Source organism: Hydractinia symbiolongicarpus, chromosome 13 (genome assembly GCF_029227915.1).
Source record: "Hydractinia symbiolongicarpus strain clone_291-10 chromosome 13, HSymV2.1, whole genome shotgun sequence".
Lineage (NCBI taxonomy): Eukaryota > Metazoa > Cnidaria > Hydrozoa > Anthoathecata > Hydractiniidae > Hydractinia > Hydractinia symbiolongicarpus.
This window is the reverse complement of record NC_079887.1, coordinates 7755387-7767595: the sequence shown is the minus strand read 5'-3', so window position 1 is coordinate 7767595 and position 12209 is coordinate 7755387. Positions and strand designations below refer to the sequence as shown.

At 32.7% G+C, this 12209-nt stretch overlaps 2 protein-coding genes across 2 annotated transcripts; one reads left to right on the top strand and one right to left on the bottom strand.

Moving 5' to 3' along the window:
• Positions 1-111: 111 nt before the first annotated feature.
• Positions 112-3996, top strand: LOC130623507 (uncharacterized). The gene is made up of 6 exons (XM_057438996.1): positions 112-467; positions 580-753; positions 1988-2149; positions 2259-2347; positions 2790-2967; positions 3084-3996. The coding sequence occupies exons 2-6, from the start codon at positions 672-674 to the stop codon at positions 3125-3127; spliced, it is 555 nt and encodes a 184-aa protein (XP_057294979.1). The 5' UTR covers positions 112-467; positions 580-671; the 3' UTR covers positions 3128-3996.
• LOC130623495 (uncharacterized) lies at positions 3751-9860 on the bottom strand. The gene is made up of 2 exons (XM_057438985.1): positions 4660-9860; positions 3751-4113 (listed from the first exon to the last, which is right to left on the bottom strand). Exon 1 carries the CDS (start codon positions 7339-7341, stop codon positions 6010-6012), a length of 1332 nt encoding a protein of 443 aa, XP_057294968.1. The 5' UTR covers positions 7342-9860; the 3' UTR covers positions 3751-4113; positions 4660-6009.
• Positions 9861-12209: the final 2349 nt, after the last annotated feature.

The window sequence follows — 12209 nt, the reverse complement described above, 5'->3', positions numbered from 1 at the left end:
CTATTTCCGAGGGAGTGTCGATGTCCACGTTCGCACAGGAAAGCAAATGAGATAAATGCTTAGCAGTCATGTCACTTATGGCACATATTACGTCATTAAACAATTTTTTTACCTATTTAGTTTGTATCAAGCATTCTGCAACTCTTTCAACTTGACAAATGAATCATAAGTAGTTCGGGATATATGTCTCGCGGACACCATCCTGCATCCCCGCTCCTCCCCCTTTTTCCCCGTTCCATTTTATAATTGATCAAGATGTCTTGTTCTTAATTTGAGGTTTATATTTAATTTAGGTTCATGGTCAAACTGGGGTGCGTTTGATGCATGTAGTGAAACTTGTCAATCAAATGTTATTGAAGCCCCTACCCAATTGAGAAGAAGAACATGTAATGGTGGAAGGTTCGATGGAACATGTGCTGGAAGCTCCGTAGACACGCGAAATTGCAATATTGCAGTTACATGTCCAGGTATAAGTCTTTCTTATTTATCACCTTTTTATTATATGCTTTGCTTTTATGTTTATCGAAAAAGCATAAAAGGTTTAGTAGTTGCTAATATCATTCTTATAATTTTATTTAGGAAGTCTGACACAATGGTCTGAGTATGGCCCATGCTCTGCTACTTGTCAATCAGGCCTGATTGCTCCAACCCAACAGAGAACGCGTACTTGTATGGGCGTCACGTTTGGAGGAAATTGTAATGGTGCTTCATTAACGGAAACGGGTAACTGCAATGTTGGAGTGACTTGTCTGGGTAATACACTACTTTTTTTTGTTAAGCAACTACTGTTAAATTTCGTTGAAAAAGAATATAATGCATTGTGATATGTTATTATCTGACTCATACAAAAACTGTTTAGTATGAAAAAATCCCTTGATTTGTATAGAGCCATACTAACCGGTTTGGCAAGCCATTATTGAAATGGTAACACAAAAACGCAAACAAATAAAAAACATATTTTCATAGCACACAAAAAATTTAAAAGTGGCTCATCTAAAACCATCCTTTTGTTTCAGTTTATATAAACAATGATTTGAATTTGTTTTGTGAACTTACAAAATTATAAAATCGAATGATCTTGAAAAGTACTCTAAAAGTATTATAATCGAACATGTATTTTTCTTGGTGGCTTGAGAATAGCAATTAAAGTATAGCTTTGTTTTTTTTTGTTCATAAAGGAATATTTATTTTCACATAAGATCAGTTAGGTAATTGAGATAACGGATACTGAGCAGCTTTGATGTTGTGCTGTAAAAACAATGCCCTTGGTCAAGGGAGCAAACTTCGCAAGCTCGGGCTTTGTATTTCACAGTACAACATCAAAACCGGTCAGTTTCCGTTTAATACTGCTATCGAAATTGTTTTGTAAAGGAATTTAATAGGCTTCGAGTCCTGCAGTTTTATTGAGGTTTAAATCCTTTTTGATGACGTCATCATTTCTCTGTTTTAAAACGGGTGGCCTGAGCCAGCTTTAAGAAATTGGTCCCATTTTGATGCTATGTGGTTCCTAGTTACTCACTCAAAAAATGACGACAGTTTTCAAGTTATTCGGCCTCAAACTTAAAAGTGCACTGCAATGGCTTCGCTAACTTTAATAATACAGTAGTAATTGTATGTCCGTGGAAGAATCACTGAACTTCTCATGTAAAAGGCGCCAAATTGTAACAAAAACAAACAATACAGATGTTTGAATTTCGGAAAATCACAATCTGCATTATTTATCTTTATAACCGCTGACACGAAAGCTCGAAAAATAAAATCAGGCGCATCTAAACATCTCAAGTGCCCTACGAAATTAAAGTTGCCCAGCAATCGCTATGTGACACTTTAAAGCATAATATGCTACAACTACTTGCTTTGGCAAAACTAAAAAGTAAACCAGGAATTATATACTTATTTATTGTTACAAATGATCAATAGATATCAAAACAATTAACTATTACAAACGTATTTCTTGGTTTTAATTTAAGTCTCAATTTGATTTTAGTTTCATGTCCTGTTCGAAAAAGATGTAACTGCAGTTTGACTTTGCAATTTCCAACAACTGCTCCTGCTCTTGGATACTTTAACATAGACGACGCCAGAATTCATGCTGCCATTAATACATTGACCTACTGGACAAAAGAAATTCAACATCAAATCTGTGATGGTAAGTAGAAATGTTGAGAATTTGATGATATTTTGGCTTTAATGTGCAAAGAAATATTTATTTCTATATTTTCCTTAATTTTATCACGGTAACTTTTTTTTCGTTTTAGCCTGTAATCTCCAGCGATTACAAGCGAGTGTGACAATGGTTAATTCACACGTCACCCAAGTTAAAGCAATGATTAATCGTTTGAATGAGGTGCCTATATTTTGTACATAAATGGTTGACATCTTGACACCAGCTTCTTTGCGTTTTAACTATATACGCGTATGTGGTGAGTTGTTGTGCTATAAAATTGAAAACCACGCAAAAAAATTTTGGCATACTTTTTGCAAATGGGTATTGTGAAATATTCCGGGCGGATTAGTTTTCACGAATCAAAAAGTTTGGAAAATAATGCGGGATTAATGTTGCGAAAAAGGCACATAGTCACAACATCACAATAAGCCCTCATGTTCACCAAAGTCAAAAGCCACAACCTTTTACAACATCTGCTGAGACAAGTGGCGATTTTGTGGCCTGTATTGATCTTTCGACGCTTTTTGCCTCATTAAGAAATGCACAAAACTTTGTGACATCTCCTTTATCGTTTTACAAGCATATGAACAACAACTGATTTACATTCAAATCTACGTTTTAGATTAAGAAACAATTACGTGATATCATCAACTGTAACAAAAATGTTTTGATTGGTTCTCAGTTATGGGCATTATACGACTATCTGTACACTCGTTGCACAATGTTAAATGGTGTGTACATTGAATTAGTTGCGTGCAAAATGAAATTTGAAGCTGCGAACAATTCTTGCCAGAAATACGGTAAGTTGAGTGTCTATTATTGAAAATCTTTCCTACATCTTTGAACAAGAGAAAGTATCTTAAATCAGTTGAAGTCAACATCACAACTTGGATGACGATTTTTTTTTCAATTTCAGGTTGGTTCCATGACGTAATAAAATACGTTTACAGTAAATGGTAAAGTGAGAAGAAAAGTCACAACATTTTATAATGAAAACAGCACGGAATTATTATAAAAGTATTAACCAAAACTGCACAACATATTTTAACCCGTCACACAAAAGTTGATCTGGTTGAACAAGTAGACTTTTTAAAAAAAGTCCACTTTTTTATTGTAGGCTACTAGGATGTTTATAAGGATTGTTGAAGTTTGTTTTGTGTTCATTGCTTAAGTTAGTAATTTTTTTGATATCTTAAATCAGGGGGGATAGGTGTGGAGCTGTATGGGTATATTGTTCAGTAGCTGGAATAGGGAGGGTTGACTGATTATAAACCAATAATGATTCGTTTATATAACATAACGATTGCTGTTATTTAGCGTTGTGCTTGTTGCAACAAATTTAATTTTCATTTGTAATGTAACCAGCCTGGTTATCAATTCAAAGAAAATGTAAAAAATAAGACAAAACGAAAAGAATCATCATTCTCCAAAAATTTCGCGACGATAAATTTTAAGCAAATAAGTCATTTCCACTAGTTTTAATTATTTTTTTTCGCTAATTCACCCGTTGAGGAATATTTCTACGAATAAAGATAAATAGGTCTTTAGAATGGTGGTTTCGCTATATTTTTTCACACGTGTTAAATTTTTCCATTTTGTTTTTACAAATTCTAAACTCTCTTTCATGACTTTTTTTACGTAAATAATAAACTTTGCACTGGGTTTATAACTGTAACAATTTTTTATCGCACAAACGATCTTAATAGATTCCGATTTCAAACATCACAGAAACTTTGTATTTTTGTATTTTGGGTAAATCTTTATTATAAAAGACTAGTTAGTTAACCCATATATAAAGCCACAAAAATTTGACCTCGTACATATTTCAATCTGTCTCTTTGTATCCTTGTTCACCTGCTAGCGTGAAGTAATTGGATTATTTTGCAGCGAGCTGAAGTTTCGAGTGTAATGTATTTTCCAAAAATAACTTTGCCGCAGCTTTTTAACTAAAATAAAACACAGGTTATTTGCATCAAAGCAAAAAACAATCAGTCAGTCCGACAATTATAGCAGTTTTGTTGCGCGATTATTAAAAATTAAAGAGTTAAAACTTTCCAGATTGTAAATTTGCAAACATTAATTAATGCGAAAGTTGCCAAAACGTCTGGTCGCAAAAATTATTTCTAAAAATTTTGTAACTTTTTCTTCTGGCACTTTTCTTCTATTTTTTTTCCCGATAATGTAATAAGTAGCCATCTTGATAGATTATGCAAAAATCAAACAATGATTTTTTTTACTTCTTGTTATAGACTGCTTTTAGAGCAACCTATTAGAATTAAAAGTAGTTTTCATATTAGACATTTTAGACATGTTAACGGGGGATTTCTTAAAAAAGTAGGCGAGAACAAATTGAGAAATATTAAGAAAATTGAAAAAGAAAATTGAAAAAGAAAATTGATAAGTTGATATTTCTAAAAGGGTCAGGTTCTTTACATTTTCAGATGAAGCTAACAAACATCTTAAAAACAGAATCAATAGATCCAGTGCCACACCTGACTCATCCATTGTACGAATCGTTAGCAGATGCGTAGTTCACCTTCAGATAAGACAGTGATAACCATGCCTAACTCCACCTAAACAAGTAGAAAGCAGACAAACAAAAAAAACACACAAACAAACGAAAACAAAACTGATTTAGCAGAGGTGTAACTGTACCATAGTGTGTACTGGGAAACGAACCTCCGCATCGAGAAATTGACCCCCACCTACATTTTGAGCCCCCACATCATCATTATAATGGTAAACACCCACCTTCCGCCACTGCCTCCACATCAAAACTGATACTGATCCAAACCCTCATATCAATACCTTCATTTTTTACAAAAATTATTATTACAAAATTACACAATCTGAAAAAAACTACACGCACTGTATTTTCATAGCGTCGAAATCTAGCTTGTTGGCGAGTTAAAAAAATTCGACTAACATTGTTGGTGTTGGCGTAGTGTTTGGCTAGCAAAAAAAATCAAAGAAACAATCCCAAAAGAAGATTTTAGGAATTTTCGGGACTTCGATTTCCTGGATCCATTATAAAGCGACAACCTCGGTTGTTTCCATATGAACCTCACTGCGTTCGGTCCATAACGTCACAACCTCAGTCGCTATTTTCCTGTAGCGCCCGGCTAAACGGTTTATAAGCCAATAATAACATACCTAAAGTTGCTGGATTTTCATAAAAAGACTAAATTTTCATGACAATTTGCCTTTATTTTCAAAATTCCTGACTTTTCTGTCAGAATAAACAACCTCTTTTAACAAATTATTACCATTTATCACAAACTTAACAATCGAAAATGAACTATTGTTTTTCAAAAACGTTCACAAGATCATGTTTTCTCAGAAAAGGAAACTATCACAATAAACATTCGCAAACATAATGTCAAGGTTTGCTACATAGATACCATGACATGTTCTAGTGCCCTCAATTAACAACACATTTCTATTCCATTTTTCCATAAAGTAGAAAATGTAAACAATTTGGTGCGCAATAACTCTTTCAAATTGTTTTGCCTACTTGTCGTGTCCCCTGGCTACTCTTATGTAATACGCTAATAATAATATGCTCATATGAAAAGTGTGAATCTTTCTTAAATTATTTTAACTGATGAACAATACCAAACTGAAATACATACATTAAATAAAACACGCTACGTTGTTTACACATTTTTGATCGATTAAACTTCAAGTTTTGAGCATACTTCTATATATTACATTTTAAAAAAAATAAAAGAGTGTACATTTGTCACACCAAAAAAAGTACTTTGATTATGCTACTAATTATGCAGGATTTCAAAATAAAATTAGTTTCGTTGATTACATTTTGCGTTTACTTTTTTCTTATTTTACGATTTACTTGGTGTGGTTCTAGCGACACTAACCTCTTCTCCATAATTGGTAATTTTAGCACTTGATCTTACTTTTCTGAACATTTCTAGCAATATTCCCATTAGTATGAGACCAAATGCAAGTCCAAGTAAAACCAGAAAAAATCTTTTTTTTAGTAAATCCTTGATAGGAATGTTATATAAAGTCTCAATCTTAAGTTTGGTTTGAAATTCTCTGACAGAGCTATGGGCAATTTCTTCATTCAGAGCATTAAAACATCCCCAGTAACGTAACGCAAATTCTGTAAGATCAGATACCATTAAAGATACGTCAATAATCGCTGGAACTGTGTATACAAATCTAAGTGGGGCTGATGCATCATCCGCAATGATGTTGTCTTGATATGCAAATGCAACATCTTCGTTCATAAGACCTGCAAAAACTTCTCCATTGCGAACTTTTTGTACCACTTCTTCATAGCTTCCCACACTGATAGTTTCTGCTTTGTAATCCCCTTTAGCAATTCTTTCTTCGTAGGAATCTTTCATTACTGCAACACGTCTTTCATATATCCCTAGATCACTTGTGCCACTTACCACAGCTGTTACTGTGCCTGTTATAACGCATATAATTACCATTCCAGTGTGCATTACAACACAAGCCAATATTCTTCCTAGTGGGGACTTGGGTACTACATCTCCATAACCAACTGTTGTAAGTGTTATAAAGCTCCACCATATGCCAGTCATTGCTCCTTTTAAAAAAGATTCGTTGAAGTTGTCGTTAACCTTTCTTTCCAGTATCCAAATTAGAATACCAAAAATCACAATCAGTAGCGCAGCCAAAGTAACTATATGTTTACAACTTAAAAAACCTCTGATAAACTTGTTGTACAATGATATTTTTTCCCGCGTAACAATCACTGCTATTGCTGTTGATCTGTGGAAAGTGTATCGATACAATCCTCGACTTTCAAGAGCAGTGTTATTCATTTTAAAAGTTGTTAAAGGTCCCCACATTGCTTTATTCTTTGAAATATTGGACAATTTGCCTGTGCCATATGACATACTTTTGTTTGTAAGTATTTCCATCAATTCCTCTTGACTATTACTTCGGTGTCGGTATTGAACAAATTCGGTTATATTTCGTTGGACCTCATTATTTAAAAAACAGTAGTGCTTAATCCCGGTGAACACTTTTGCAAGCATACCATCAGTTTCGTTTTTGTCATTAGTAAATATAAAAGGCTTTAGCTCTTGATAAACCATATGATAAATGCCATCCTCGCATTGACAGAAGAGCATGCTTTTTATCCAGAACAAGGCGAACAGGGTTAATTTAATATTCATGATATATTTCTTTCTAATTTTTCTAATTTCTCCTAAGACCAACTACGTCAATATTATACAGATCGATTAAATAAATTAAAAAGGATATTACTTGTGAGTTGTTTTGTATACTATTAAGAAGCAATTAATTTACTCTACAAAAACAATTACCACTACCTACAAAGATGAAGGGCGTACATTAGTACCACATAAAACTAACAAAACAGCGCTACTCAATACTTTTTGAAGTGTAACATTGTGATGCTGCGTTATTTTTCACGTCTACAAACAACAGCACGCCTTCGAGCATCTCGAGGTCGTTTATTGACAGTCTTCACATTATTTTCCATTTAAAGTGTAGTTACATGTTTTTGAGCATCTCGATGACGTCTACTGGCTGTCTGCTCATTAATTTTTACGATTAAGCACCTGTACCTGCCTAACAGTACCATAATGTCAATTGTTAACTGTTTCAGAATGTTAAAAAAATGTCACGTTTAGCAACTCTAGCTAAAGAAAAAATCATCAATACTTGACACACCTGGTTTAACATGTGACATTCTTGCCACTGTTCAGCTTCTTCAGAAACATCTAAAATCTGACGCATAATAGCACCTATCAACCTTAAATTATTTTCCAGTTGCTGCAACACAAACATGGCAGTGTTTTATAAACCTAGAACCTCGCACAAGACTACTCTCATCAGTCTTGTTAGACATAGCACCTTAGCTACCTTAAAAATCAAAGTAGTTGCAAAAACTTCTGAAAAGAGACAAAGGAAGGGGAATTAACTAAGTAATGTAAAAAAAACAACCATAAATTGGGATAGATTTAAGGAAAACAATAAAGAATCGGAAAAAACAAGAAACGAGAATAAACGAAAAAAACAAAAAAACAAAAAGCAAAAGAAAAACGAGAATAAGCAAGAAAACAAGAGAAAATAGAGAGGAACAATTTTCTCATTCTTAAGTTCTAAATTGCTGCCTAAGAATGGCATTTGTTGAAATATAAGGAAAATGACTGAAATAAAGGAGTACGTAAAAAAGACGTGAAATATATTTTAGTAACTTGATAAATTACCAAAACAGAAAAAATATATGGCTAACATAGATTGTTCATATTTTTTAAAAATAAATCCTAAAAGAGGAAGAAATATTTAGCCGGAATCCGAAAAGTAGTACATTTATTTATAAAGAAACGCATTTACTTAGTTAGAGACGAATGACAATACTATAGAAATCTAACGTCTCTTTCTTGTTCTGACAATAGTTCTTGCTTACTTATGCAAACACTAACCCTTCCAAACTAAACCTCACAACTCTTCTTGCTTTTCCTTGATATAAACAGAATAAAAATCTGACGTAAGCAAACTTTTTTAGTGAAAAAAAGGTACAAAATTAACTATTAATGTTCTTAAAATTTTTGACAACAATATAAGCTTAAATTGCTGACACAGCCTTTTTTCACTCCCCTCTCTCTTCACTACAGTTCTACTTGCTGTGTTTGACAAACCACATTAAAAAATCAACATGATAAAATATATGACTGCTTCGCGCTTTTCCTGGTTAATTTTCTTATCTGGAACAATTTTTTCTTTCGTATTTGTTTTTATTGTAAAGAGAAAGGACGTTCAGACATTTCATGGGACGGATATTTTAGCCAATTACATTGCGTTATTTTATCACGTGGTTTGTTAGCGTGTAAACAAACAACTTGCAATTCAGTCATCTTATTATTAAGTTTATTTCCTTAGGAATTATAGACCCACCCACTTTAAGCGTCTTTAGACGTGATATTGTGTTAATAAAAGAGATTCCTGGTGTTTTTTCATCGATCGATCATTTTAAAACTTAAATTACTTCTCCTGTCTTACCCATTGCTTCTACAGTTTTTTTTTTGGACGCAATTAAATTTGTTTTTATGTATAAATAAAGATTATTTATGATTAATTAATGAAATTAATAAAAATTATTATGAAGATCGTCTATAAATAATTTATTTGATAGCTTGAATTATGTCCATGTATTCTGTACTTGATCACAAAGATGTTTTTAGCTACCTTAATCTAGATGCTGGATGTGTCAAATGGTTTCGGTCTAAAGATTTCCGCAATTATCAAGCCAGGGGTTGCAATCACCTGAAAAGTCATGAAATCTTAAGTGGAACTTAAAAAAAAGGGACAAATTTTATAACCCTGAAATTTTAAAATTTATATCGCAAGCCAACTTTGAAAAATTACATAAACAATACAATCAAATAAATTAAAAAACAAAATTATAGATTTTAAATTATTCTAAAAGCACAAAAACGATATCTTTGAAATTGAGTTCTGAAATCCTGGAAATTCAACGATGCAAATTGTGACATGTAAAATTGATGATACAATGACCTTCGAACAAGCTCAACAAGAACCCCTGTTGGTTTGAGCAAACAATCCAATCTTATAAATCTACCAAAATATGGTTATGAAAATCTTTCGATGCAAGAAAAAAAAACTCGTATAGAAACATAAAATAGACTTCATAAGATAAACAATTATTAATACACTATAATAAATACAACATTTTTTCTCATTATAACTGTATGTTATATTAGAAATAAATGAGCAGCAAAAACTTCTGTTCATTTTATGTATTCTTGCATTGGACATTATGGCCAAATATTCGTAATTTATTTGGTGAAATATTGTATTATATTGTAAAATAATAGAATAGCTTATAAAACAACAGAAGTTAAATTTGTAATTGTTAAAGTTATACTATTTCACTATTACTGTATGTAAACTACTCAAGCATCATTTCAATGGTTTATAGGTATATACTATTTACGTACGTTAGCACAAGCAGAGAATATAAACAACAGATCACCAGATTGACGAAACCCAGTTAAAGGTACTACGGAACAGCTGTTAGTTTTCGACTTTAGTGACTTAAACGAAGGTCGAGCTGATGGCGGCGACAAACAAACCGGCTATTTTTCTGGCATGTATGTAATTTACAGACTCGAAAAAATAGATATATCTAGAGTTTTAATCTTCTTTAGCCTTGGTCATGTTTTCATCCAGAATGAGTCTCGCTGAAATATTTCTTTGTACATACTTTTCGAAAAAAAATTGAACCAGCGAGCAGAGTGCGCTGGCCTGTTCATTGCGCAAAACGCATTTGCCGGATTTTTAATATGTGCGCAGGATATACGGAATGTGAGCATTTTAACAGGTTCATAGCCCATATAAAAGAAGAAATCTACACTTAAATTGGCAAAACTTGCTTTTAAAAACAAGATAATAGTTAAAATCAATTTCAGTGTTATATTGAAAAAAAAAATCTATAAGTAAGGAATTTACGCTATATGGTCCTGCTTTTACAAAATTCGCCCGGGTGCAATGTCACGGACGTTTCACAGTCAAACTTTCACAAAGGAAGCTTTGATTAAACAAGAACTACAAGTTTCTGAATTAAAGTAAAGCTAAATCAGCAAAAACTCACCTGAAACTACACAATATGACAGGTTTGATATTAGAAAACAAAAACTCTACAAAAAATTCAGCCCCTATTTATGAAGAAGTGACCGGGTGAACAACAAAATACACTTCATTCAACATGTAACAGATTTAATCGCGAAAAAAAAGAAAAGAACATTTATAAAATGAGTAACGAGAAGGTAATTTTAGATAACATAGAGAAGAGCTAGTGAAAACAGTGTTTTATTACAATTTATGTTTGCTTTATCAAGTGATACCTCTCTTTTCCGGTGTTTGCGGGGTTAGCTGTGTAGCTAGGTTAGCATAAGGGTGATAGCTAGCTAACCTAGAATTCTCTTCACACTTTGACTTAGCTAAAGCTGGTTAACAAAATAAAAATTCTTACCTAATAAAATACATGACTTATAGAAAAAGTATAAAGTTCGGTTTCAGTGGCTAGCTCACCTACCAGAAAAAGTGACGACTGTGATTTTGGCACTGGCCACACGATGAGTGTCAAAGTATTCGTAAGCAGACCCAGAGGATCATATTATTTGCAATCTGCGTTCAGAGTAGTCAACTAATTGGTTGAGAATGTAGAGGCCTTCTTAGTGGCTTTTAAAACATAAAAGCAAGGATTATATGTTAATGTTGAAAAGAAACACATGGCTAATGGAGTTAGCTACGATGCTAGCGTTTAAGAGAGGAGAAAACACTAACCCGACAAAAATATTAGACAAATTACTTTGCAACCAATGATGAGTAAAGTACTTACGGGAAAAATTGAAAATCGTGTTGACAAATAACTTTGCTAACTTCTTTTTATTCATTTTAAAATTTACTAAAATGAAAACAAACAGATTTGCTTGTCACGTGATATTTTATGTTATTTACTCTTAGCCTGTTATATTAGTCCATGAATTTTAGATTTGTAATCCTTTGGGTGACATTCAAACGTAATAATACGCAGTTTCTTATTTCATTAACTTTACCTGACGATGTAAGTTTTAATTTCGAAGAGCTTTGTGATATATAATAAATCACCTTATATTAATAGACTACTTCCGTGCGTCCTTCTGCATCAGGGAAAACGATTATATTTCTAAAATCTTTTTTAAAATCGCCATGGCCTGTATTTTATAAAACCTTTGTTTACTCATTTAATTGGCGGAAAAAAATCATGTGATAAAATGAAATAATTTCATCAGCTAAAAATTTTCCTATTGTGTTCTATTATGCTGAGTTTTAAAACCACAGGGAAATTAGTTGGTTTGTTACAAATTAATGTAAGTTCGATATCCCGACCAATTAAATGTAGTTATTGTTGTTGACGATTTCACTTAAAACGTTTTATTTGCGTTTTATTAAATGAAATTTACAATGAGTTTTTAAAAATGTTTTTTAAGTGTCCATGGGATTGAATAACTAG

Bases quoted from the DNA above. Each gene is read 5' to 3' on its own strand.
- LOC130623507 (XM_057438996.1), top strand. From the start codon at position 672: ATGGGCGTCACGTTTGGAGGAAATTGTAATGGTGCTTCATTAACGGAA. The intron at 754-1,987 runs GTAATACACTAC...ATTTGATTTTAG, and splicing joins TGTTGGAGTGACTTGTCTGG to TTTCATGTCCTGTTCGAAAA. The intron at 2,150-2,258 runs GTAAGTAGAAAT...TTTTCGTTTTAG, and splicing joins TCAACATCAAATCTGTGATG to CCTGTAATCTCCAGCGATTA.
- LOC130623495 (XM_057438985.1), bottom strand. From the start codon at position 7,341: ATGAATATTAAATTAACCCTGTTCGCCTTGTTCTGGATAAAAAGCATG.